This window comes from Electrona antarctica (genome assembly GCF_951216825.1).
Source record: "Electrona antarctica genome assembly, contig: scaffold_49, whole genome shotgun sequence".
Lineage (NCBI taxonomy): Eukaryota > Metazoa > Chordata > Actinopteri > Myctophiformes > Myctophidae > Electrona > Electrona antarctica.
In genome coordinates, this window is record NW_027638103.1 from 604,994 (window position 1) to 632,957 (window position 27,964).

Here is a 27,964-nt window from a genome sequence, read left to right on the forward strand (position 1 = left end):
GAGCTCTTCCTACGTCCAGTGGTGTAAGGAGCTCTTCCTACGTCAAACAAAAGTGTCCTTAAAATAAAGAAATAAAGATTAAAATGAACTAACTCTCCTAAAATAATTGGCAGAAGGCGCACACGGTATGTTACATGTTGTTGTTTTGTTTGTAAACAGTATTGTCATTTCATTGTTTGTGAACATGTGAATGTAATGGACATTTCATTGTGTTTGTTTATAATTTATGAACATGGACGATTTCATGATTATGAACACTTTAAAAAGACTCTGTCAAGGAGGACATTCATGATTCATATATTTCATATTTCATGTTTAATTAATTGTGTAAAAAAATATATTTATTTTGTGTTGCAGTTTTTCACGTTGTCTTGGGGAAAATAAATACCCTTGAGATATCAGTGGTCATTCTGCTGGTTGAAGAGCTTTAGGAGCGGTTATAGTAGTTATCATGAAACATGCGTAAGCTAAGAATGTAAGTGGAATATCATGAGACTATACTGTACATATAAACGATGCATACTATACTATATAAAGTGCTATGACTACATAAAATGCAATTCTAGTGCTGTCTACGTAACATGCTATAAGTCTGTATAAAATGTTATCTAAGTCTACATAAAGTGCTATCTAAGGGGCAAGTGCTACGGGCCATGATGGAGTCTGGCTTTGGGGCGACCGATCTTCCCGTTGGGGCGACCGATCTTCGCCGCTTGGGGCGAGTTGGAAAAGGGGCGAGCCGTCTCGTATTCCTGAAAAGGTGGGTTTTCAGACTACGGCGGAAGATTGGGAGTTAGGCTGCAGTTCTGATTGTAATGGGAAGTTCATTCCATAGTTTAGATTGGGAGTGAGGCTGCAGTTCTGATTGCAATGGGAAGTTCATTCCATAGTTTAGATTGGGAGTGAGTCTGTAGTTCTGATTGCAATGGGAAGTGCATTCCATAGTTTAGATTGGGAGTGAGGCTGCAGTTCTGACTGTAATGGGAAGTTCATTCCATAGTTTAGATTGGGAGTGAGGCTGCAGTTCTGACTGTAATGGGAAGTTCATTCCATAGTTTAGATTGGGAGTGAGGCTGCAGTTCTGACTGTAATGGGAAGTTCATTCCATAGTTTAGATTGGGAGTGAGGCTGCAGTTCTGACTGTAATGGGAAGTTCATTCCATAGTTTAGATTGGGAGTGAGGCTGCAGTTCTGACTGTAATGGGAAGTTCATTCCAAAGTTTTGGAGCCAGAAGGGAGAAGAGTTTGGGACGTGTGGAGCGTTAATTGTTTTTAGTGAAGGTCCTTCCAGCTCAACACTTCAGCCTCGACTCCACTGCCTGACAATGTCCCAAAATGTAATAAAATAACAGATGCCACAAGATTTTAAATCTAACCTTTGTTTGTCTCTGAATACTATAACAAAAATAAAATTCAAAATTAGCTACCATCCATCCAGTATTAAGGCCATGCAGCAGTGGTCCCAAATACAGACCCTGCTTGTATTCTCTCTCTCTCTCTCTCTCTCTCTCTCTCTCATATACAATGCTTCTTCCACCCTCGAGTGGAGAAGAGATGGAACTGCAGAAAGATGTGCAATTTAGTTTCACAAGCATTTGCATGTATAAGTTATATTGTGTTATAATACTCTACCATGACACAATTACACTTTATTATTGTCTCCACCAGGCCGAAGGCATGGTGAGAGAGTATGTTTTGCACTCCGTCCGTGTGTGTGTGTGTGTCCGTCCGTGTGTGTGTGTGTGTGTCCTTCCGTCCGTCCGTTACCAGCTAATCTCCGGCACCGTTAACCCGGTCGATGCCAAACTTTGCACACACACTCCCTGGATGCCAACGATGAACCTCTGCCCCGCATTTTCCAGAACGGCCTGTTATAGCGCCACCATGAGGCAGCTTTTCACATTTGTTACCTAAAACTGCACCGATCTGCGTGAAACGTTGCATGCACACTCCCTAGAGGCCAAGGACAAACCTTTGACCTGCATTTTCCGCATCTGCCTTTTATAGCGCCACCAGGAGGCCGACTTTTGTAAAACACATTTTTGGATATTACTCCTCCAGATTCTGTCCAAAAATCTCACAAATCGTTACACAGTATCTCTATGGTCATGTGCTCAAGTCGGATCTGTCCGATATTTCATATTCCAACCCTAATTGGCTATAATTGCCTTTCACAGTTTGCAAGATTGGCCCGTTTTGAACAAAAGCCTCAAATCATGAACACAGCATGCAATTTACGTGAAATCTTTCACACATTTTCTTACTAGGCTGAGGAATATATCCCACCCTTTTCACATTGGCCTGTTATAGCGCCACCAACAGGTTGATTTTTGCAAAACAGGTTGATTGGAACAAAATGCCTCAAATCATCCAATTGCCATACAAGGCAAACATGTTTATATTACTACTAAACATTTTGCCAAACATCTCACACAGTCCTATCCTCCTGGTGGAGACCTGTGCCCAGAAGGGCACTTTTTCTAGTTACTACTGTAGTAGTAGTGTTTGTTTGATTAGTTTGTTTCCTTTCTCATTAATTATTTTCTAGCCTATACTTGCTGTAAGAACTGTACAGTAAAACTATGTCTAAACCTAACCTTATTCCTAAACTTAACCTCAGTAAAACTGTCTAAACCTAACCTTATTCCTAAACTTAACCCCAGTAAAACTATGCCTAAACCTAACCTTATTCCTAACCTTAACCCCAGTAAAACTATGCCTAAACCTAACCTTATTCCTAACCTTAACCCCAGTAAAACTATGCCTAAACCTAACCCTATTCCTAAACTTAACCTCAGTAAAACTATGTCTAAACCTAACCTTATTCCTAACCTTAACCCCAGTAAAACTATGCCTAAACCTAACCCTATTCCTAAACTTAACCCCAGTAAAACTATGCCTAAACCTAACCTTATTCCTAAACTTAACCTCAGTAAAACGATGTCTAAACCTAACCCTATTCCTATCTTAACCCCAGTAAAACTATGCTTAACCCTAAACTTACCTTCTCGGGTAATTGAGCGTCGCAGTCCCGCACTCTGAGCCCCCCCCCCCCCCCCCCCCCCCCCCCCCCTGGATAAACTGTACTTTTTGGCCAGAAAGGAATTTTCTTTCACCGGAGGAAAAATATTCTCTATGAGGCAATTCTATGGGCAATATCGGTAGAGGGCACAGCGGAGTAACTAAAAGTATTTCTTCTCCGTTGGAAACAAAATCCCTTTTTGGTCAAAAAGTACCGTTTATACGTGTGGTGGGGGGGGGGCTCAGAGTGCGTCCACTAAGGAAAGTAGGCTTTCTAATGACACAACCCGCCTTTGTTTTGGTGAGTATAGCAAAAACGTTATTTTTATTTACGCTAAAGACGAGAGGCTGGTCTGCATTCATGCGAGCCCTGGAAGTTGAGAGTAACATAGCTCTAAATGCAACGCATTAGAGCTATGGACCAGAGCATTAGAGCTATGGACCAGAGCATCAGAGCTATGGACCAGAGCATTAGAGCTATGGACCAGAGCATTAGAGCTATGGATCAGAGCATTAGAGCTATGGACCATAGCTAAACATAGGCCTAAGGCTTGGTGGTGGTAGCCTACCTGACCTGATGGTTGCTTTTGATCATCTTAAAATTGATCACATCAGTTGATCACCTGATTTGATCACCTGCAGGTAGATCAGACCGCTGCATTGAGGTCATTGAGGTCACCTGGCTGCAGACTGCTGCATTGAGGTCATCATATGATAGGTCCTCCTGCACGTGCGTGCGTGCGTGCGTGCGTGCGTGCGTGCGTGCATGTGACTAGTCAGACTACTAATCATTGTGTGTATTCCTGCACTAAATGCATTGAGTCGTCTCAGTCAGTTTTAATAATTGTATCTTTGTAGCTGAAGTTGGAACTGTAGCTCAACCTTTTTGTAGCTTTCATTGAAAATGAATGGTATCTTTGCATCTGCAAGTTTTTGAATCTTTATGAAATTTGTTTAAATTGTTGCATTTCGGTTTTACTTCATGCTTTCAGTTTTGTTTTATTTTTCAGGTTTTATTACTATTTTATTTTTCTTGTTTCTTGCCAGTTTCAAAATGTCAGAAAAGGGTATTGTGTAATAAAAACAAATAACAGGCTACCATTTAATTAGGCCTACATAAGCTATAAACTGATCTTTCCTCGTAAATAATGACATGGACTAAAACGAGAGCATTCTCTCTCATTAGTTTACACAAAACGGTCTCAGTTGAGTTCTCTTTTTTGTATGATAACTACTTTGTATGTATGACGTATTGCCATGGTTTTTTGTTCTTGCTTATTGTAACTGAATTCCATACTAAAAGGCTTTCCTACCTTTCTTTGTAGTCGTTACGTCCCCACCAAAGAGGTCCAGGTGTTATTTTGTGCAAAAGCTCCTTATTGGCTATTTCCCCTACCATAAGCCCTCAATGAATTGCATTGAATTGAATGGGAATTGAATGGGGCGTTGTGCTAATTCGCTTATTTCCATCGCTCAAAATTATTATTTTGTTGTATATATCCTCTCTTCATAATGTAAATAATATCTCAAGCGGCACACTTTACTACTTATTTCGATGGAAATAAGCAAATTAGCACAATGCCCCATTCAATTCCCATTCAATGCAATTCATTGAGGGCTTATGGTAGGGGAAATAGCCAATAAGGAGTTTTTGCACAAAATAACACCTGGACCTCTTTGGTGGGGACGTAACAACTACAAAGAAAGGTAAGAAAGGCAAGAAAGCCTTCTAGCATGGAATTCTCCTTTAAGAGCATCTGATAAATGCCTTTAAATTGTAAAGCCTTAACCTCCTATAGGCCTACATATTTAGTTCAATTCCTAACGTTTTTTTTATTTTATTTTTACAGTTTTTGTCATGTTTTGTTAGTTTTAGTTGACTATAAGTCTATAACGATAGGCTACCTTAATTGCATAATATATATAATCTGATCTGAAATTAAAGGTGTAAAACAAAACGGTTTACCACTTTATCATTATTTTTTATGTTTTATAATGTTTTATTGGGTTTTTTCCATTTTTAAAATACAAGACATACAATATTAAGGAACATAGTACACACACAAAACCAACAAAAAACAGCAACAACATCCATGACTTTATAAGTAAAGAAAGTTCTGGGAGAAAAAATGGTGTGCAGATTTATTTCATTCTTTGTTTGGCTGTTGTTTTCAGCCTCCTTTTCCTTTACCACGTAAAACAAAAAGGTGTCAGACATGCCAGGTCGTGGGTGGGAGGGGGAGGGGGAGGGGGAGGGGGTCGCACCCGCAGCACTCCAACAGCCCCGCCCCCCCCCTTCCATCACACAATAAGTCAGTGATCAACATCATCATTCACTACTCACAATTTACAAACAAGTTGAAGAGCAACTTTGAACACTCTCAGGAACAGAAGTAGCCTATAGTAACGCAGCCTATCTCTCTAGTCTCTGGCGATAGTATAAATAGGCCTAGAATCTCAATAGAATGTATAAAGTCGCGTTTGTGGCCTAATTAATTATTCTGCAGTGAGGGATCAATCATCAATCTATTCCTGATCTTCTCAGAGATGACTTTCGACGAGCTGCAGCACTTCCAGGTCGCCTTCGACTCCCCGGACACCCCCATGTCTTGTCCCCCGGTGTTCAGCGGCGGGGACGCCGTGTCCGGCCGGGTGGTGGTGCTGCTCTCGGCGGCCACCGACGTGCAGTCCCTGACGCTGCGGGCCAAGGGCGTCGCCAAGGTCCGCTTCACGGACTGGTACCTGCCGGAGAGCTCCGATGAGGACCTGGTGCACGGGGAGCAGCACACCCGGGAGTACAGCGACGAGGAGGAGTACCTGATCCAGAGAGAGGTGGTCCTTCTGCGGGCAGGTGAGCAGCAGTGCACGGTGGAAAGAGTGGTTCCCAAACTTTTACATTGACACTAATTATCCAGCGGACCACCATTTGAAAATGTGCCAGGCGGGACCCCCATATAAGAGAAGATTTGTACGGATCTAGCAGTGATTCTCAACCCGTTTAATTTCAAAGACCCCCCACTGGCCCCAGTTTGACATGCATTATTCAGTCTACGGGGGATCGTAACTATGTTCCCCAGGTTCTATGTTCCCCACCATGCAAAAAAGGTTATTTGTTCCCCACTTAGAATAAACCTAAACCAGAAACCTAACCTAGTATTTTTAGTAATTCTAGTAACACAAAGTATTTTAGCAACTTAGTCTTAGTGTTACTTTTTCCCACCCACCCCTTTTTCCCCTCACTGTATATGTTTCTTTTCCCTTTTTACCTCTATGATGAGTTCCTGTTCTGACTATATAGTTGTGTATATTCGTACGTCTCTAATTGTTTTGATGAATTGAAACTGGTGGGCCCTATTGTAAACAAGTGTAATGCTTTATGGTGTCGTCCACTCACATAGTCACAGTTAACAGAACTGTATTGCGTTGTACTTGAAATGTACTGTAATTCTGCAAACTGTTAAATCAATCAATCAAGTAGCAAATTCTGATTTAAGCTCAGTCTTTGAACAAGCCATTGAACTTTAGGCCTGCCTAGGCTACTTAAACTATCTAGTCTTAGCCAACTAAAAATGAACACTGGCATACAATAAACTAAAACATAATTGCTCAGACTCTTCAACAAAGATGGCAAAAACAAACATTCTTTGTTCTGTACTTATACATACAATTGCATAGTACAAAACACTGAAGTCCTTAAACCAGAAACCTAACACTAACCCTAAACCCTAAGGTAAGTGGGGAACATAGAAACCTAACGCTAACCCTAACCCTAAGGTAAGTGAGGAACATAGGGCTCCATTTTCGTCACCGCTAAACCCCTTATCCCTAAACTTCTTTGCCTTTTTTTTTTTTTTACTATTTTGCTAAACATTTTTAAATAGTTAAAATGGCCAGTCTACAAGCTCACAACGTGTCAATGTAGATTGGCTAGTTGAACTATTTCCCAAACCTTTTCATGTCAAGGACCCCCAAATTGACACTAATTATCCAGCGGACCCCCATTTGAAAGGATATGCCAGGGACCCCCATGAGAGAAGATTGTTACGGCTCTAGTAGTGATTCTCAACCATTTTAAGGACCCCCAGTTTGACATGCATTAGTCTACGGACCCCCAGTCCCCCTACGGACCCCCAGTCCCCCTACGGACCCCCAGTCCCCCTACGGACCCCCAGTTTGACATGCATTAGTCTACGGACCCCCAGTCCCCCTACGGACCCCCAGTTTGACATGCATTAGTCTACGGACCCCCAGTCCCCCTACGGACCCCCAGTCCCCCTACGGACCCTACGGACCCCCAGTCCCCCTACGGACCCCCAGTCCCCCTACGGACCCCCAGTTTGACATGCATTAGTCTACGGACCCCCAGTTTGACATGCATTAGTCTACGGACCCCCAGTCCCCCTACGGACCCCCAGTCCCCCTACGGACCCCCAGTCCCCCTACGGGACCCCCAGTCCCCCTACGGACCCCCAGTTTGACATGCATTAGTCTACGGACCCCCAGTCCCCCTACGGACCCCCGGTCCCCCTACGGACCCCCCGGTTAAAGGAATTTCATGGGACCTCCGATTTATATTGTAAAATCAATGTTAATGTTTTGATTGATTGATTGAATTGATTGAAATATTTATTAACAGTTTGCAGAATTACAGTACATTTCAAGCACAAACTCAATACAAAGGCTGTTAACTGTGAGTGGACGACCCAATTAAGCATTACACTTGTTTCCAATAGGGTCCACCATGTTCAATTCATCAAAAACATTTAGAGACGTACAAATAGACACTTCTATATAGACAAAGAACAGAACAGGAATTCATCATAACATCGTAACTCTGAGCGTGTACAAATGGAACCAAATGGACCTGTTCAAGTAATTTTAGGCTACTAATAATTCAAAATTTAGATTTAGTACAAACGTATTGGAATCAAAATGTACCTCCTCAGATAATGTACAGTAGGCCTACTTTTCACTGCATGTTATGTGATCTCTTCTATTTATTAATTTGGCCGTGGCCCCCCATCTGAAAATGTTGCGTGCCAAGGACCCCCAACCATAGGACCCCCAACCATAGGACCCCAATAGCCAAGGACCCCAAACCATATAGGACCCCCATAGCCAAGGACCCCAAACCATATAGGACCCCCATAGCCAAGGACCCCAAACCATATAGGACCCCCATAGCCAAGGACCCCAAACCATATAGGACCCCAATAGCCAAGGACCCCCAACCATAGGCTGTACAAGATTTGTGTTGTTGATGTTTCATAAACTTTCCAGATTAATGTGAAAGTAGCCAATCTACAAGCTTTCAACCCCAATTTATTTGGATAAATTTGCGCGACTGTAAAGACGAAACGGAAGTGGCGAGGAGGCTCCATGACTTCCGCTTTATATTTTACTCATATTTTACTCTTCCGTTGCTCCAGACTGTATGACGGAAGCATTTGGACATTGCGAGACGCAACCGTCTGGCAACGCGAGACTAAGAAGGACCCCAGACAGTATGATATGTCTTATTGGCCCTAATATGCATCAAACTGACGTCCTACTCCTAACCTTGATAGCATCAGTCAGAGTACAGTCAAACAGAAATGTAGTCAGTACAGGGTACAGTCAAACAGAAATGTAGTCAGTACAGGGTACAGTCAAACAGAAATGTAATCAGTACAGGGTACAGTCAAACAGAAATGCAATCAGTACAGGGTACAGTCAAACAGAAATGCAATCAGTACAGGGTACAGTCAAACAGAAATGCAATCAGTACAGGGTACAGTCAAACAGAAATGTAATCAGTACAGGGTAGTCAAACAGAAATGCAATCAGTACAGGGTACAGTCAAACAGAAATGTAATCAGTACAGGGTACAGTCAAACAGAAATGCAATCAGTACAGGGTACAGTCAAACAGAAATGTAATCAGTACAGGGTACAGTCAAACAGAAATGTAATCAGTACAGGGTACAGTCAAACAGAAATGCAATCAGTACAGGGTACAGTCAAACAGAAATGTAATCAGTACAGGGTAGTCAAACAGAAATGCAATCAGTACAGGGTACAGTCAAACAGAAATGCAATCAGTACAGGGTACAGTCAAACAGAAATGTAATCAGTACAGGGTACAGTCAAACAGAAATGTAATCAGTACAGGGTACAGTCAAACAGAAATGTAGTCAGTACAGGGTACAGTCAAACAGAAATGTAGTCAGTACAGGGTACAGTCAAACAGAAATGTAGTCAGTACAGGGTACAGTCAAACAGAAATGTAGTCAGTACAGGGTACAGTCAAACAGAAATGTAATCAGTACAGGGTACAGTCAAACAGAAATGTAATCAGTACAGGGTACAGTCAAACAGAAATGTAATCAGTACAGGGTACAGTCAAACAGAAATGTAATCAGTCAGAGTACAGTCAAACAGAAATGTAGTCAGTACAGGGTACAGTCAAACAGAAATGTAGTCAGTACAGGGTACAGTCAAACAGAAATGTAATCAGTACAGGGTACAGTCAAACAGAAATGTAATCAGTACAGGGTACAGTCAAACAGAAATGTAATCAGTACAGGGTACAGTCAAACAGAAATGTAATCAGTACAGGGTACAGTCAAACAGAAATGTAATCAGTACAGGGTAGTCAAACAGAAATGTAATCAGTACAGGGTACAGTCAAACAGAAATGTAATCAGTACAGGGTACAGATTCGGTGCAAAATTATATGTAATATGCCTCCGACCCGCATCTGAAAATATGTGGTTCCAGGGGGACCCCCCAGAAGCAAAGATTTGAGTTAAAAACGTTTGTTCTGCGGCACATTTTCACGATTTAAAAAAAATAGCAGACCTACAAGTTCGTCTACGAGCTTGTAGATCTGCTATTTTTCGATAGCTAATGTGGTTAAAACACCAACAGGGGTTCCCGCCCAAAATGGGTTAAGAGAGCCAGTCCTTTCCTTTGTGCGTGCAGAGAAGGAGCCATCAGCCAGGCCATTGTTTGGCTCCTGTCTCAGAGAAGGAGCCATCAGCCAGGCCATTGTTTGGCTCCTGTCTCAGAGAAGGAGCCATCAGCCAGCCCATTGTTTGGCTCCTGTCTCAGAGAAGGAGCCATCAGCCAGGCCATTGTTTGGCTCCTGTCTCAGAGAAGGAGCCATCAGCCAGGCCATTGTTTGGCTCCTGTCTCAGAGAAGGAGCCATCAGCCAGGCCATTGTTTGGCTCCTGTCTCAGAGAAGGAGCCATCAGCCAGGCCATTGTTTGGCTCCTGTCTCAGAGAAGGAGCCATCAGCCAGGCCATTGTTTGGCTCCTGTCTCAGAGAAGGAGCCATCAGCCATAGGCCATTGTTTGGCTCCTGTCTCAGAGAAGGAGCCATCAGCCAGGCCATTGTTTGGCTCCTGTCTCAGAGAAGGAGCCATCAGCCAGGCCATTGTTTGGCTCCTGTATGCTGCTGGGCTCCTGTCTCAGAGAAGGAGCCATCAGCCTCCTGTTGTTTGGCTCCTGTCTCAGAGAAGGAGCCATCAGCCAGCCCATTGTTTGGCTCCTGTCTCAGAGAAGGAGCCATCAGCCAGCCCATTGTTTGGCTCCTGTCTCAGAGAAGGAGCCATCAGCCAGCCCATTGTTTGGCTCCTGTCTCAGAGAAGGAGCCATCAGCCAGCCCATTGTTTGGCTCCTGTCTCAGAGAAGGAGCCATCAGCCAGACCATTGTTTGGCTCCTGTCTCAGAGAAGGAGCCATCAGCCAGCCCATTGTTTGGCTCCTGTATGCTGCTGGGCTCCTGTCTCAGAGAAGGAGCCATCAGCCAGACCATTGTTTGGCTCCTGTCTCAGAGAAGGAGCCATCAGCCAGACCATTGTTTGGCTCCTGTCTCAGAGAAGGAGCCATCAGCCAGCCCATTGTTTGGCTCCTGTACGCTGCTGGGCTCCTGTCTCAGAGAAGGAGCCATCAGCCAGGCCATTGTTTGGCTCCTGTCTCAGAGAAGGAGCCATCAGCCAGGCCATTGTTTGGCTCCTGTCTCAGAGAAGGAGCCATCAGCCAGGCCATTGTTTGGCTCCTGTCTCAGAGAAGGAGCCATCAGCCAGGCCATTGTTTGGCTCCTGTATGCTGCTGGGCGCTCCTGTCTCATGTAAAGCAAACTGTTTGTTGAGGTGTTGCCTATAACGCCAGAGAGAAACTTCATAATATTACCATACTTGTAGCTGTATGTATGACCATGTTGAGTGTTAAGAAGAACAGACTCCGCAGAGATTAAAATAGGGTGCATTTTGCATCCCAAAACGCAGTTTATAGTTAGCAAAGCAAAGCAAAGTTACTATATTTACCCAGGGTAACTGGACTAAGCATCAGATACTTGTTTACAGCCTGGCCCTGCTCATAGAACATTTCATGGTAGTGGTTCAATGCCTTGCTCAAGGGCACTTCAGCGGTGGTAATTCTAACGTGCCGGTCCGGGGATACGAACTGGCGACCTTCCGGTATCAAGACCGCTCCGCAAACCGTTCGGCCACCGCTGTAATAAAACAACGACCTCTGCATCCACGGGATGCACTACTGTACTACTGTACTGTTTTTTAATTCTAGTTTATTTTGCTAGCTTTAGTTATAATAATCATTTTTCTTCTTCTGTTTTCTACATGAATAATAACCACATTATTACCATATAAAATTAAATGGGAGTTAACCCATTTAGGCCTGACATTGAAATAAAAAAAAAACGTTCGCTTTGAAAGAATATATATTCAAAGATTTGTTGCCGCATTTTTATATATACAAAATAGCACTCGGTGGCGCGCTATGAGCTTGTAGATCTGCTATTTTTCAATAGCTAAAGTATAACATAATGCTTAGTTAAAACACCAAAAGGGGTTCCCGCCCAGAATGGGTTAAATGCTGCAATTTGTAAAAATGGCAAAATGATGACTCCTATAATGTCGTTGAAGTGGGACTCATGTTCTGCTAGGTCTCACAGTTAGTGCGTTCACAATCACTGCGTTCGCAACTAGTCGGAGAAAACACACCATTGGGAAGGTTTAAGGGATTTATTGACCGTAAAGAAATGAATGGAATCGCTTGTGTGGGTTCCAGGGGGGGGGTCACCGACCCTGGGGTCTTTGGGGAGGAGGTCGTATGGCGTTCGTCATATGGCGTTCGTCTTACGGTGCATTCCTATGCCACCAAAATGTGGAACGCCCTACCAACAGTCATTAAGACATGCAAATCCCTTGACTCCTTCAAAACCGCTCTCGAAGGGCACCTACGGACGGCTGCATTTCAAAACTGGTCCCCGTGGAAGCCTGAGGAAGGTCCCTAGTGACCCAAACGTTGCTTCATTAAATAAGACAATACTCTTGTGCCGAGCAGATACAGTGTGCGGGTGTACCTTATTGCTTTCAAAACCCCACCACCCGCCCCTGTTTCCCCCTCACTGTATATGTTTCTTTTCCCTTTTTACCTCCTTTATGATGAATTCCTGTTCTGTTCTTTGTCTATATAGAAGTGTCTATTTGTACGTCTCTAAATGTTTTGATGAATTGAACAAGGTGGACCTTCTTGTAAACAAGTGTAATGCTTTATGGTGTCGTCCACTCACAGTTAACAGTCTTTGTATTGAGTTTGTGCTTGAAAATGTACTGTAATTCTGCAAACTGTTAATACATATTTCAATCAATCAATCAATCATTATGTCTTCTTTTCTTCCCCTCCTCCTCAGACAACGGGAAGCCCAGCACGCTCCCCGCGGGCAGACACCAGTTCCCCTTCAGCTTCCAGCTTCCAGAGGAGACCCTGGCCACGTCCTTCCGAGGGAAGCACGGCAGCATCCGTTACTGGGTGAAAGTCAAGCTCCAGCGACCCAGCGGAGCCTCGGCCTCCGTCACGGAGATCAAGAAGGAGTTTACGTTCATCGAACACATCGACGTCAACACGCCCGCCCTTCTGGTAACAGTGTGGTTTTTGCCAGCGAATTTTGATTTTAGTTTTAGTCAATAGTTTTCATTTAGTTTTAGACACGTTTTAGTCACCCGGAATGTCTTAGTGGTAGTCTAGTTTTAGTTGACTAAATATCATAAGATTTTAGTCGACTGAATCTACAGTTGATTTAGTCGACTAAAATGTATTTTGGTTTTTACACTTGCTGAAAATAGCCGATCTACAAGCTTGTAGATCTGCTATTTTCAGCATGCAACCAAGTGTAAAATGACTTATACTGGATCTCTTGTCCACTAGTCCCTTCCTAACATTTTAGTCTAGTTTTTATTTGTCGACGAAATTGTCAATATATTTACTCTTAGTTTTAGTCGTCATAGCTTAGTTTTCATTTAGTTTCCATGTAGTTTTCGTCAGTGAAAAAAAAGGTAGTCGATGAACAATTTTCGTGTTAGTTTTAGTCGACAAAATCAACACTTGTCTGGTCAACCTGCAGCTGCACACTTCAAAATAGCTGAAGAAGAAGCACCTCTTCAGACTCCACCTGTAGCGCTGGCTGTAACACCTGCCGTGGCCTTGTGAGGCTGCAGGCAGGTATGCAAAGGTTACAATGTAATTCAGATAGCATGCAGGGTTCATTTGGTCACCTGGCTGTCATCCTATAGTTTGTATAGTTTCAGTGTACAGATTATTTATTTATTTTTTAATATAGTGTTTAGGCTGATGATCCTTGATTACTATTTCTATGTATTTTATAGAAATAGTATTACCTTGTGTTTACCTTGCTGACTGTAAATCACTCTGGATTAACCCATTCTGGGCGGGAACCCCTTTTGGTGTTAGCATTATGTTATGCTTTAGTTATTGAAAAATAGCAGATCTACAAGCTCATAGCGCGGCACTCGGTGCCGCGCTATGAGCTTGTAGATCTGCTATTTTTGAAGAATCGTGAAAATGTGGCGCACATCTTTCAATATGTTCTTTCAGAGCGAATGTTTTTAACTAAAATATTTGCTTCTGGGGGAGGAGGTCCCTGGAACAACTTATTTTCAGATGGGGGGGGGGGGGGGGGGGGGGGTAAAATATATTACATATATTTTTGGGGGTCCTCGACTGACGTTAGAAACAGGTTTTTCAGAAACCTTTTAGGATTTATAATATTATTTTTTATATATTATATATTATTTTTAGAATCTGCCTCGGATTTAAATGGGTTAAGAATGTCTGCTAAATGCCTACATGTAATTGTATAATCACTCTATGATGAATTCCTGTTCTATTCTTTGGCTATATAGAAGTGTCTATTTGTACGTCCCTAAATGTTTTGATGAATTGAACAAGGTGGACCCTCTTGTAAACAAGTGTAATGCTTAATTGGGTCGTCCACACACAGTTAACAGCCTTTGTATTGAGTTTGTGCTTAAAATGTACTGTAATTCTGCAAACTGCAGAGACCTCTTACTGTGGCGTTAATTATTCATGTCAACGACCTGTTTTGTCCTTCCTGCTGATTCCAGGCATCACAGGCCGTCACCAAAGGGAAGAATGTGACCGTGTGGTTCCGCGACGTCGGACACTTGTCCATGACGGCTGGCATCCCCCGCAAAGGTTACACGCCAGGTGAGAGGGTGTTCTAATCAACACATTCACATCTATGTCTTCCATTGTTATACGTTGTGTGGTGGCGGAGGACCTTGCAGACAGGCTGTATGGAGAGCAGACCCCCCCCCCTCCCCCCCCCACACACACCTTCTCTGCAGGGTTGCCAAGTCCGCTTGTTTCCCGCCAAAGTCGGCTTGTTTTTTTTCCAGAGTTGCAGTTTCCCCCCCCCCCCCCCCCCCCCCCCCCCCGAGTCGCGGGTTGCGTTTTTTTTGGGGCTTGTTTTAAAAATGCGGTGCCTTGTTTTGAATATCAAACAAGCCAACATGTCTTTGATGTGTATATGCTATAAATCCCCATAGATTTGGGGGGAGGGTGAATCACACTGAGTGACAGAATGGGTCTGGTGTCTCTGCTATGTGTGGAATAGTATAATATTAATACATGACCAAAACATTCATAATTATAGACATACATAGAATTTATGACAAATATTAATAAATGCATCAAATATTTAGTTATTAGTATTATATGGCGATATTATTGGGCTTGTTTTGGCTTGTTTTTCGAGGGAAGATTTGGCTTATTTCTCTCGCCAAGAGTTGGCTTGTTTTGGGCTTGTTTTTGGAGGTGGGTTGGCTTATTTCTCTCACAAGAGTTGGCAACCCTGCTTCTCGGCCTAACGTCCACACTCCACCCCGGTGGGGTGGCTCAGGGTAGAAGTAAAAATGGGATTGATATTTAAGATAGTCAGAGGGGCCTCAGTGCCCTCGTACCTGACTGACACCCACAGCCACAACACTTACACTATAGGGTAGATAGTCAGAGGGGCCTCAGTGCCCTCGTACCTGACTGACACCCACAGCCACAACACTTACACTATAGGGTAGATAGTCAGAGGGGCCCCAGTGCCCTCGTACCTGACTGACACCCACAGCCACAACACTTACACTATAGGGTAGATAGTCAGAGGGGCCCCAGTGCCCTCGTACCTGACTGACACCCACAGCCACAACACTTACACTATAGGGTAGATAGTCAGAGGGGCCTCAGTGCCCTCGTACCTGACTGACACCCACAGCCACAACACTTACACTATAGGGTAGATAGTCAGAGGGGCCTCAGTGCCCTCGTACCTGACTGACACCCACAGCCACAACACTTACACTATAGGGTAGATAGTCAGAGGGGCCTCAGTGCCCTCGTACCTGACTGACACCCACAGCCACAACACTTACACTATAGGGTAGATAGTCAGAGGGGCCTCAGTGCCCTCGTACCTGACTGACACCCACAGCCACAACACTTACACTATAGGGTAGATAGTCAGAGGGGCCCCAGTGCCCTCGTACCTGACTGACACCCACAGCCACAACACTTACACTATAGGGTAGATAGTCAGAGGGGCCTCAGTGCCCTCGTACCTGACTGACACCCACAGCCACAACACTTACACTATAGGGTAGATAGTCAGAGGGGCCTCAGTGCCCTCGTACCTGACTGACACCCACAGCCACAACACTTACACTATAGGGTAGATAGTCAGAGGGGCCTCAGTGCCCTCGTACCTGACTGACACCCACAGCCACAACACTTACACTATAGGGTAGATAGTCAGAGGGGCCTCAGTGCCCTCGTACCTGACTGACACCCACAGCCACAACACTTACACTATAGGGTAGATAGTCAGAGGGGCCTCAGTGCCCTCGTACCTGACTGACACCCACAGCCACAACACTTACACTATAGGGTAGATAGTCAGAGGGGCCTCAGTGCCCTCGTACCTGACTGACACCCACAGCCACAACACTTACACTATAGGGTAGATAGTCAGAGGGGCCCCAGTGCCCTCGTACCTGACTGACACCCACAGCCACAACACTTACACTATAGGGTAGATAGTCAGAGGGGCCTCAGTGCCCTCGTACCTGACTGACACCCACAGCCACAACACTTACACTATAGGGTAGATAGTCAGAGGGGCCTCAGTGCCCTCGTACCTGACTGACACCCACAGCCACAACACTTACACTATAGGGTAGATAGTCAGAGGGGCCTCAGTGCCCTCGTACCTGACTGACACCCACAGCCACAACACTTACACTATAGGGTAGATAGTCAGAGGGGCCTCAGTGCCCTCGTACCTGACTGACACCCACAGCCACAACACTTACACTATAGGGTAGATAGTCAGAGGGGCCTCAGTGCCCTCGTACCTGACTGACACCCACAGCCACAACACTTACACTATAGGGTAGATAGTCAGAGGGGCCTCAGTGCCCTCGTACCTGACTGACACCCACAGCCACAACACTTACACTATAGGGTAGATAGTCAGAGGGGCCTCAGTGCCCTCGTACCTGACTGACACCCACAGCCACAACACTTACACTATAGGGTAGATAGTCAGAGGGGCCTCAGTGCCCTCGTACCTGACTGACACCCACAGCCACAACACTTACACTATAGGGTAGATAGTCAGAGGGGCCTCAGTGCCCTCGTACCTGACTGACACCCACAGCCACAACACTTACACTATAGGGTAGATAGTCAGAGGGGCCTCAGTGCCCTCGTACCTGACTGACACCCACAGCCACAACACTTACACTATAGGGTAGATAGTCAGAGGGGCCTCAGTGCCCTCGTACCTGACTGACACCCACAGCCACAACACTTACACTATAGGGTAGATAGTCAGAGGGGCCTCAGTGCCCTCGTACCTGACTGACACCCACAGCCACAACACTTACACTATAGGGTAGATAGTCAGAGGGGCCCCAGTGCCCTCGTACCTGACTGACACCCACAGCCACAACACTTACACTATAGGGTAGATAGTCAGAGGGGCCCCAGTGCCCTCGTACCTGACTGACACCCACAGCCACAACACTTACACTATAGGGTAGATAGTCAGAGGGGCCTCAGTGCCCTCGTACCTGACTGACACCCACAGCCACAACACTTACACTATAGGGTAGATAGTCAGAGGGGCCTCAGTGCCCTCGTACCTGACTGACACCCACAGCCACAACACTTACACTATAGGGTAGATAGTCAGAGGGGCCTCAGTGCCCTCGTACCTGACTGACACCCACAGCCACAACACTTACACTATAGGGTAGATAGTCAGAGGGGCCTCAGTGCCCTCGTACCTGACTGACACCCACAGCCACAACACTTACACTATAGGGTAGATAGTCAGAGGGGCCTCAGTGCCCTCGTACCTGACTGACACCCACAGCCACAACACTTACACTATAGGGTAGATAGTCAGAGGGGCCTCAGTGCCCTCGTACCTGACTGACACCCACAGCCACAACACTTACACTATAGGGTAGATAGTCAGAGGGGCCTCAGTGCCCTCGTACCTGACTGACACCCACAGCCACAACACTTACACTATAGGGTAGATAGTCAGAGGGGCCTCAGTGCCCTCGTACCTGACTGACACCCACAGCCACAACACTTACGCTATAGGGTAGATAGTCAGAGGGGCCTCAGTGCCCTCGTACCTGACTGACACCCACAGCCACAACACTTACACTATAGGGTAGTCTGATAGTTTCAGTCATTCGTCTCTTGAATAGTTTTCAGTTAGTTTTAGTCACCTGGAAGGTTTTGGTGTTAGTCTAGTTTTAGTCGCCTACATCTACAGTTTTATTTTGGCGGGCCTTGATGCCGTCGTAATGGCTGATTTTACACTTGCTGAAAATAGCAGATCTACAAGCTGAGCTGAGCTTGTAGATCCGCTATTTTCAGCATGCAACCAATTGTAAAATGACTCTTACTGGATCTCTTGTCCACTAGTCCCTTCCTAACATTTTAGTCTAGTTTTTATTTCTGGATGAAATTGTCAATATACTTAGTCTTAGGTTTAGTCCTCATAATTTAGTTTTCATTTAGTTTCCATTTAGTTTTCGTCAGTTTTATAGTCGACGAAATCAACACTGCACTACATACATACAGTGTGGCTGTGAATGCCTGGGTGATTTGCATTCACACACACACACACACACACACACACACACACACACACACACACACACACACACACACACACACACACACACACACACACACACACACACACACACACACACACACACACACACACTGTAGCTAGCATGCAGCACTGTTGTTGGTACTTAAAGAAACAATAGACGGTCGTTAACACCACTCCCCCCCCCCCCCCCCCCAAGCGTGATTTCTTTCTATGTCCGAGCATAGACATGGTAACGCCCCGACCTGCCTCTGATTGGCCTACCGACACTGAGCATAGACATGGTAACGCCCCGACCTGCCTCTGATTGGCCTACCGACACTGAGCATAGACATGGTAACGCCCCGACCTGCCTCTGATTGGCCTACCGACACTGAGCATAGACATGGTAACGCCCCGACCTGCCTCTGATTGGCCTACCGACACTGAGCATAGACATGGTAACGCCCCGACCTGCCTCTGATTGGCCTACCGACACTGAGCATAGACATGGTAACGCCCCGACCTGCCTCTGATTGGCCTACCGACGCTGCCCGTCTTGCCTGTCCTCCGAGATGTAAGGCTACTCCGTGGTGGGAAACAATACAAGTACAAGAGAATGCAACGCGCGACAGTAACTTGTAACTTTAATTTTTTGTAGAAGTGGCAAACCAATATTGTTTGTACCGTTTGCTTTGATTTAATAATTGATTGAACTATGATTTGATTTGGCTGTCTAATAGTACAAAAAACTAAAAAGATCAAGGGAAAAGAGACCTTTTTACAGTACAATAATGTTTCAAGTTTACACATGTATGCAAATAAACAGGCCAGCGGCATAAACAATATTAGTTTGCCTCTTCTACAAAAAAATAAAAGTTACTGTCGCGCGTGCCAAGCTGTCATTCTCTTGTATTATATCGTACTTGTATTATTTATTTATTTCCCACCACGGAGTAACCTCGTAGCCTCGGTCCCATCCCATGCTTACTTATCTGCGAAAAGAAAACCTCGCAGCAGACTATCCTATCCAGCATGTAACCTCGCCTCACCCAGGCTGTCCACCACCTCAGAGGCAGGCGGGGCGTTACCATGTCCAGTGGCGTGCACAGATAGACACTAGGGGGTGCTAGAGCACCCCCTGCCCTTTTGGCAATGTGCCCTTTTTTTTTGGTTTTTCGAAAATAGCAGACCTACAAGCTCATAGCGCGCCACTCGGTGGCGCGCTATGAGCTTGTAGATCTGCTATTTTTCAATAGCTAAAGCATAACATAATGCTAACACCAAAAGGGGTTCCCGCCCAAAATGGATTAAGGCAACCGGCCGGTTCCACGCGCTGCACAAGGTGCCCTTTTTTAACTTGAGCACCTGCCCCTCTAAATGTCTGTGCACGCCACTGCGGGGCGTTACCATGTCTAATCACGGACGTAGAAAGAAATCACGCGGTTCCCAAGGTGGGGCGGGACTCGACAAAGGGTGAATTGGGACCGGTGTTGTGTTTGGCAGAGTTTTAGTCATTGTCTCTTGAATAGTTTTCATTTAGTTTTAGTCACATTTTAGTCACCTGGAATGTTAAATGTCACGAGATTTTAGTCGACTAAATCTACAGTTGATGTAGTCGAACAAAATGTATGTTGGCGGGCCTTGATGCCGTCGTAATGACTGTTTTTACACTGGCTGAACATAGCCGATCTACAAGCTCACAACGCGTCGCAGCTTGTAGATCTGCTATTTTCAGCATGCAACCAAGTGTAAAATGACTTATACTGGATCTCTTGTCCACTAGTTTCCATTTAGTTTCCATTTAGTTTTCATTTAGTTTCCATTTAGTTTTCATTTAGTTTCCATTTAGTTTCCATTTAGTTTCCATTTAGTTTTCGTCAGTGAAAAAAAGGTAGTCGACAAACATTTTTTTGTCTTAGTTTCAGTCGACGAAATCAACACTGATTGAAATCAACACTGATTGAAATCAACACTGATTGAAATCAACACTGATTGCACGCTAGTGTTCATATGGTTATAACCCCGCCTACTCCCCCCCCCCCCCCTCCCCCCTCATGTTGCTCATCAGGCGAGGTCATTCCGGTGTTCGCCGAGTTCAACAACACCACCTCTCGGTGGGCGTCGCCCAAGGCCTTCATCACGCAGACGCAGACCTTCGTGGCCACCGGCGAGGGCACCACGAAGACCGAGGTCTCCGTGGTGGCCATGGTGTGCGGCGCCAAGGTTGCCCCGGGCTGCAGTGAGGCGTGGCTGGGACACCCCATCAGGATCCCCATGGTGGTGGGGCCCTCCATCCTGCAGTGTCCCATCATCAGAGTGGACTACATGCTCAGAGTAAGTACCCCCCCCCACCCCACCCCACCCTCTGCACATGTGGTTTACGATAAGACAAATAACACGGAGCCCGCCAGAAGTGTAGAAAGCGTATAATTACTTTAGTCTGGCAGCCCGCCAGAACCGTAGCCTACGTTTTCTAGGCTTTATATTCTTTAATCCATGTTTTGATCGGATCGCATCGATAGCCGCCTCTCGTTAGCATCCACAGTGTAAAGTGTGACGGTGGACGCGGCGGCCATTTTATTTTTTTATTATTATTTTTTTTATCCCACGATTTTGTAACCCATATTTCACCCCTGTGTCAATATTATCTAATGTGATCCTGGGCTCTACACACCCTCCGCCAGCCTAGTCCCCATATATGGGGGACATGGGGAGAGCAACGGACTTGAACTCATGCTTCCTTCATGCCTGAGTGTCCAAGTCGCTCCTTTACACCTGACAGGGTAGGGAAGGAACATGACCGCGGCCATTTTGAAGATGCACGGCTGAGTGCGCAATCCACGTGCACTCTGTGTGCTGCTTTCAACGGCCTGTATCTCCACATCGGCCCAATGAATGTGGTTTCTGGTGAAAACAAGGTTTTTCAACGGCCTGTATCTCCACATCGGCCCAATGAATGTGGTTTCTGGTGAAAACAAGGTTTTTCAACGGCCTGTATCTCCACATCGGCCCAATGAATGTGATTTCTGGTGAAAACAAGGTTTTTCCAGCGGCCGACAGACAGCAGGCGCTGTGATACTCGCGGTCGGGTTTTTTCTGCACCGAGCGAGAGAACAACAACCGGTCAAGACAACCACACCCATTATGTCATTGTAACATCCGGTTACGGATATTTGGCTCTTCAAAATAAGGGTTGAAAGCGTAAAAACCTTGGCAATGCGCGATAAATAGATGAATTAATCCTGGCGGGCAGTGGGATAATAGGCTACATGTGCTCAACATATTATAATATACACCCAAGACGTCACGTTACTGAAGTCTGAAACTGTGCTCCTCTCTCCCCTGCACGGTGCTCTCTTTCTCCCCTCAGGTTTTTGTGGAGATGGGCGGGACGACCAAGCTGTGTGTGGAGCTGCCGCTGGTGATGGGCACCATCCCTCTCTGCAGACGCACCGTCAGTCCAACCGGGCCACACCTCAGCTTCTTCCCACAGCATCCTGAACGTACGTTTAGTCCAAAACCCACACCTACCATACCATACCATACCACCTTTATTTATATAGCACATTTAAAAACAACAACGTTGTACCAAAGTGCTTTACAGTAAAACATAAAAAAACACAGCTTCATTGAAAAACCACAAACAACATGCAGAGTGTCACATTAAACATCAAAACATCTCATACTGTGCTTGGAAATGCCAAGGAATAAAGGTAAGTCTTGAGGCTTTTGGTGTTTTAAGCATTATGTTATGCTTTAAGTAAGTAGCCTTGCCGAGCCATGAGGCCCATAGGGGCAGGAGCCTATCTCCTGTTTCTGTAGCGTGAGGCAGCTTGATGTACAAGTACACCCCCTGGACATGACGCTAGTATGTCGCAGGGACTTACCCCCAATCCAACCCTTGATGCTGAGTGTCAAGCAGGGAGGCACTGGGTCCCATTTTTAGAGTCTTTGGTATGACCCGGCCGGGGATCGAACCCCAACCTCCCAGTCTCAGGGCGGACACTCTAAACACAAGGCCACTGAGCTGGTTATGTTATGCTTTAGCTATTGAAAAATAGCAGATCTACAAGCTCATAGCGCGGCACCGAGTGCCGCGCTATGAACTTGTAGGTCTGCTATTTTTGAAAAAATCATGAAAATGTGCCTCAAATCTTTGAATATATATATTATTACATTTTTGTAATTTCGACCCCAGGCCTAAATGGGTTAATTGTGTTGTTATTCGTCATGTCTGTGAATTGATTTCATGGGGAATTAATGGAAACAAGACCGCGAGCAAGGACAGGTTTTTTTGGACTGTACTCTGTTGCTGTTTTTAAGTGGTGCAACCACTTCCTTAAGTGACTTTGTGTGTGGCTGGCTGGCTGGCTGGCTGGCTGGGTGCGGCTGAGCACGGAAACAGCATGGTTGTTTTTCATCACCTGTGCGCAACCTAACACACACACAAACACACACGCACATATTAACTGTATGGTGATTTCGGGTGTGCCAGTACAGTACAGTACAGTACAGTACAGTACAGTACAGTACAGTACAGTACAGTACAGTACAGTACAGTACAGTACAGTACAGTACAGTACAGTACAGTACAGGGACCCCCACACGGTAACTCTGTCATTTCTCAACCGTTTCGGACGCGGGGCGGCTCGCCGGAATCAGGCCGGGACCCTGGGTGCGTTCCTGTTGTGTCTGGAACTCCCCCCCCCCCCCCCCAACACCCGGGGACCCCCACACGGAGTTGCACCACTTACTTCACACGGGTGTGATTTTTACATTCTGTCTAATTAACTGATCAATCTTTTCAATCAATCCCTCAGCTCCGCCTGAATACAGCTCCGTGGTCACAGAGGAGGAGGCGCAACAATACACCTCCTCGTCCCCTCCTGTATACTGTGAGGTGAGTGTTGTTTTCGTCGACTAAAACTAAGATGAAAAATGCTCGTCGACTATACCCTTTTTTCACTGACAAACTACATGGAAACTAAATAAGAACTAAAGCTACGACGACTAAAACTACATGGAAACTAAATAAGAACTAAGCTACGACGACTAAAACTACATGGAAACTAAATAAGAACTAAGCTACGACGACTAAAACTAAATAAGAACTAAGCTACGACGACTAAAACTAAATAAGAACTAAGCTACGACGACTAAAACTAAATAAGAACTAAGCTACGACGACAAACTAAATAAGAACTAAAGCTACGACGACTAAAACTAAATAAGAACTAAAGCTACGACGACTAAAACTAAATAAGAACTAAGCTACGACGACTAAAACTACATGGAAACTAAATAAGAACTAAAGCTACGACGACTAAAACTACATGGAAACTAAATAAGAACTAAGCTATGACGATTAAAACTAAATAAGAACTAAAGCTACGACGACTAAAACTACATGGAAACTAAATAAGAACTAAGCTACGACGACTAAAACTAAATAAGAACTAAAGCTACGACGACTAAAACTAAATAAGAACTAAGCTACGACGACTAAAACTAAATAAGAACTAAGCTACGACGACTAAAACTAAATAAGAACTAAGCTACGACGACTAAAATTAAATAAGAACTAAAGCTACGACGACTAAAACTAAATAAGAACTAAGCTACGACGACTAAAACTAAATAAGAACTAAGCTACGACGACTAAAACTAAATAAGAACTAAGCTACGACGACTAAAACTAAATAAGAACTAAAGCTACGACGACTAAAACTAAATAAGAACTAAAGCTACGACGACTAAAACTAAATAAGAACTAAAGCTACGACGACTAAAACTAAATAATAACTAAAGCTACGACGACTAAAACTAAATAAGAACTAAAGCTACGACGATTAAAACTAAATAAGAACTAAAGCTACGACGACTAAAACTACATGGAAACTAAATAAGAACTAAGCTACGACGACTAAAACTAAATAAGAACTAAAGCTACAACGACTAAAACTAAATAAGAACTAAGCTACGACAACTAAAACTAAATAAGAACTAAAGCTACGACGACAAACTACATGGAAACTAAATAAGAACTAAACTACGACAACTAAAACTAAATAAGAACTAAGCTACGACAACTAAAACTAAATAAGAACTAAGCTACGACGACTAAAACTAAATAAGAACTAAAGCTACGACGACTAAAACTAAATAAGAACTAAGCTACGACGACTAAAACTAAATAAGAACTAAGCTACGACGACTAAAACTAAATAAGAACTAAGCTACGACGACTAAAACTAAATAAGAACTAAAGCTACGACGACTAAAACTAAATAAGAACTAAGCTACGACGACTAAAACTAAATAAGAACTAAGCTACGACGACTAAAACTAAATAAGAACTAAGCTACGACGACTAAAACTAAATAAGAACTAAACTACGACAACTAAAACTAAATAAGAACTAAGCTACGACAACTAAAACTAAATAAGAACTAAGCTACGACGACTAAAACTAAATAAGAACTAAAGCTACGACGACTAAAACTAAATAAGAACTAAGCTACGACGACTAAAACTAAATAAGAACTAAGCTACGACGACTAAAACTAAATAAGAACTAAAGCTACGACGACTAAAACTACATGGAAACTAAATAAGAACTAAGCTACGACGACTAAAACTAAATAAGAACTAAAGCTACGACGACTAAAACTACATGGAAACTAAATAAGAACTAAAGCTACGACGACTAAAACTAAATAAGAACTAAAGCTACGACGACTAAAACTAAATAAGAACTAAAGCTACGACGACTAAAACTACATGGAAACTAAATAAGAACTAAAGCTACGACGACTAAAACTAAATAAGAACTAAAGCTACGACGACTAAAACTAAATAAGAACTAAGCTACGACGACTAAAACTAAATAAGAACTAAGCTACGACGACTAAAACTAAATAAGAACTAAAGCTACGACGACTAAAACTAAATAAGAACTAAGCTACGACGACTAAAACTAAATAAGAACTAAAGCTACGACGACTAAAACTACATGGAAACTAAATAAGAACTAAGCTACGACGACTAAAACTAAATAAGAACTAAGCTATGACGATTAAAACTAAATAAGAACTAAAGCTACGACGACTAAAACTAAATAAGAACTAAGCTACGACGACTAAAACTAAATAAGAACTAAGCTACGACGACTAAAACTAAATAAGAACTAAAGCTACGACGACTAAAACTAAATAAGAACTAAAGCTACGACGACTAAAACTAAATAAGAACTAAAGCTACGACGACTAAAACTAAATAAGAACTAAAGCTACGACGACTAAAACTAAATAAGAACTAAAGCTACGACGACTAAAACTACATGGAAACTAAATAAGAACTAAAGCTACGACGACTAAAACTAAATAAGAACTAAAGCTACGACGACTAAAACTAAATAAGAACTAAAGCTACGACGACTAAAACTACATGGAAACTAAATAAGAACTAAAGCTACGACGACTAAAACTAAATAAGAACTAAAGCTACGACGACTAAAACTAAATAAGAACTAAAGCTACGACGACTAAAACTAAATAAGAACTAAAGCTACGACGACTAAAACTAAATAAGAATTAAAGCTACGACGACTAAAACTAAATAAGAATTAAAGCTACGACGACTAAAACTACATGGAAACTAAATAAGAACTAAGCTACGACGACTAAAACTAAATAAGAACTAAAGCTACGACGACTAAAACGAAATAAGAACTAAAGCTACGACGACTAAAACTACATTGAAACTAAATAAGAACTAAGCTACGACGACGAAAACGAAATAAGAACTAAGCTACGACGACTAAAACTAAATAAGAACTAAGCTACGACGACTAAAACTAAATAAGAACTAAAGCTACGACGACTAAAACTAAATAAGAACTAAAGCTACGGCGACTAAAACTAAATAAGAACTAAGCTACGACGACTAAAACGAAGACTAATTAGGGCAGTATTATGTGTGTCTTAAGTACCAGGTCTTATTACTTAACTTAAGACCTAGAGGTGTGGTCAATGCTGTTTGGCCACTCAGAATAGCCAAATGGCATTGATCACGCCTCCAGGTCTTAAGTTAAGTCATAAGACCTGGTACTTAAAGGGATAGTTCAGATTTTTTTAACTTAAGTTGTATGAAATACTTGCCATTAATATAGTGGTTGCAACTGTATTAATTGATTGCCCGAGTCCTGTGGTGGGAGTTCTGCTCTGGTTTTGGTGAAATATCAAGTAGTTCCGGTCATTTTGTGGGGGGCACTGGGGGCCACGCAGTAAAAGTAAATGAATCCACAAAACTAACGTCATTTGTATTGTTGACCTATTTCTAAAATATTAGTGCAACTTCCGTTCTTTTTTTACCCCTCTATCACACAGAACTATGTTTTTTGTGTCCATATCACTACGCCCAAAAAATAAAAAGTTGAACGAAAGTCGCGCTAATATTTTAGAAATAGGTCAACAATACAAATTACGTTCGTTTAGTGGATTCATTTACTTTTACTGCGTGGCCCCAGTGCCCCCCACAAAATGACCGGAACTACTTAATATTGACCAAAACCAGAGCAGAACTCCCACCACGGGACTCAGGCAATCAATTAATACAGTTGCAACCACTATATTAATGGCAAGTATTTCATACAACTTAAGTTCAAAAAATCTGAACTATCCCTTTAAGACACGCATAATACTGCCCTAAATATGTTGACAATTTCATCAACGGATACAAACTAGACTAAAATGTTAGGAAGGGACTAGTGTACAAGAGATCCGGTATAAGTCATTTTACACTTGGTTGCATGCTGAAAATAGCCGATCTACAAGCTCACAACGCGTCGCGACGCGTTGTGAGCTTGTAGATCGGCTATTTTCAGCAAGTGTAATAACAGTTATTACGACGGCATCAAGGCCCGCCAAAATACATTTTAGTCGACTAAATCAACCGCAGATTTATACAAAACATGAGAACAGATTCAATAAAAGCTTGACTGAAAGTTGAAGGAAGATAAGAGACTAAATAAAAAATAAAAAAACGTTTGGTGAATGCACTTTGAGCTGCATTCCATGATCATGAAAGGTGCTTATTATTATTATTATTATTACAGGTTGACCCCTACCCTCAGTCCTTGTCCTGAGACCTCACCTCACTGAAGGACCTGCTGGCCGGACCAGGAGCCTCATCCCATCCTCAAGCAGCCATTCTGGATCTACCTGGATCACTTCTCTCGGATCATGGACAAAACTGTGTGTTTGGGAAGAGAATCTCCCCCCAAACAATGCCTCAGCACAGAGAGACAGAGGGACATGTCCCCCAAACAAGGACATGTCCCCCAAACAATACCTCAGCACAGAGAGACAGAGGGACATGTCCCCCAAACAATACCTCAGCACAGAGAGACAGTGGGACATGTCCCCCAAACAATGCCTCAGCACAGAGAGAC

General features: G+C 43.7%; 1 protein-coding gene across 2 annotated transcripts; it reads left to right on the plus strand.

Moving 5' to 3' along the window:
- Positions 1 to 23: 23 nt before the first annotated feature.
- On the plus strand, positions 24 to 27,964 carry LOC306918385 (arrestin domain-containing protein 2-like). Of its 2 annotated transcripts, none has more exons than XM_079531285.1 (10): positions 24 to 125; positions 358 to 475; positions 625 to 760; positions 5,567 to 5,872; positions 12,718 to 12,944; positions 14,450 to 14,552; positions 20,582 to 20,847; positions 21,884 to 22,016; positions 23,334 to 23,413; positions 27,629 to 27,964. In XM_079531285.1, the coding sequence occupies exons 4-10, from the start codon at positions 5,569 to 5,571 to the stop codon at positions 27,656 to 27,658; spliced, it is 1,143 nt and encodes a 380-aa protein (XP_079387411.1). In that variant the 5' UTR covers positions 24 to 125; positions 358 to 475; positions 625 to 760; positions 5,567 to 5,568; the 3' UTR covers positions 27,659 to 27,964. The 2 variants fall into 2 exon arrangements, with proteins under 2 accessions (XP_079387411.1, XP_079387410.1); XM_079531284.1 differs by having other exon boundaries at positions 636 to 760.

Excerpts from the sequence above, each read along its gene's own strand:
- LOC306918385 (XM_079531285.1), top strand. The coding sequence starts at position 5,569 with ATGACTTTCGACGAGCTGCAGCACTTCCAGGTCGCCTTCGACTCCCCG. Across the intron at positions 5,873-12,717 it reads GGTGGTCCTTCTGCGGGCAG|ACAACGGGAAGCCCAGCACG; the intron begins GTGAGCAGCAGT and ends CCTCCTCCTCAG. Across the intron at positions 22,017-23,333 it reads CTTCCCACAGCATCCTGAAC|CTCCGCCTGAATACAGCTCC; the intron begins GTACGTTTAGTC and ends TCAATCCCTCAG.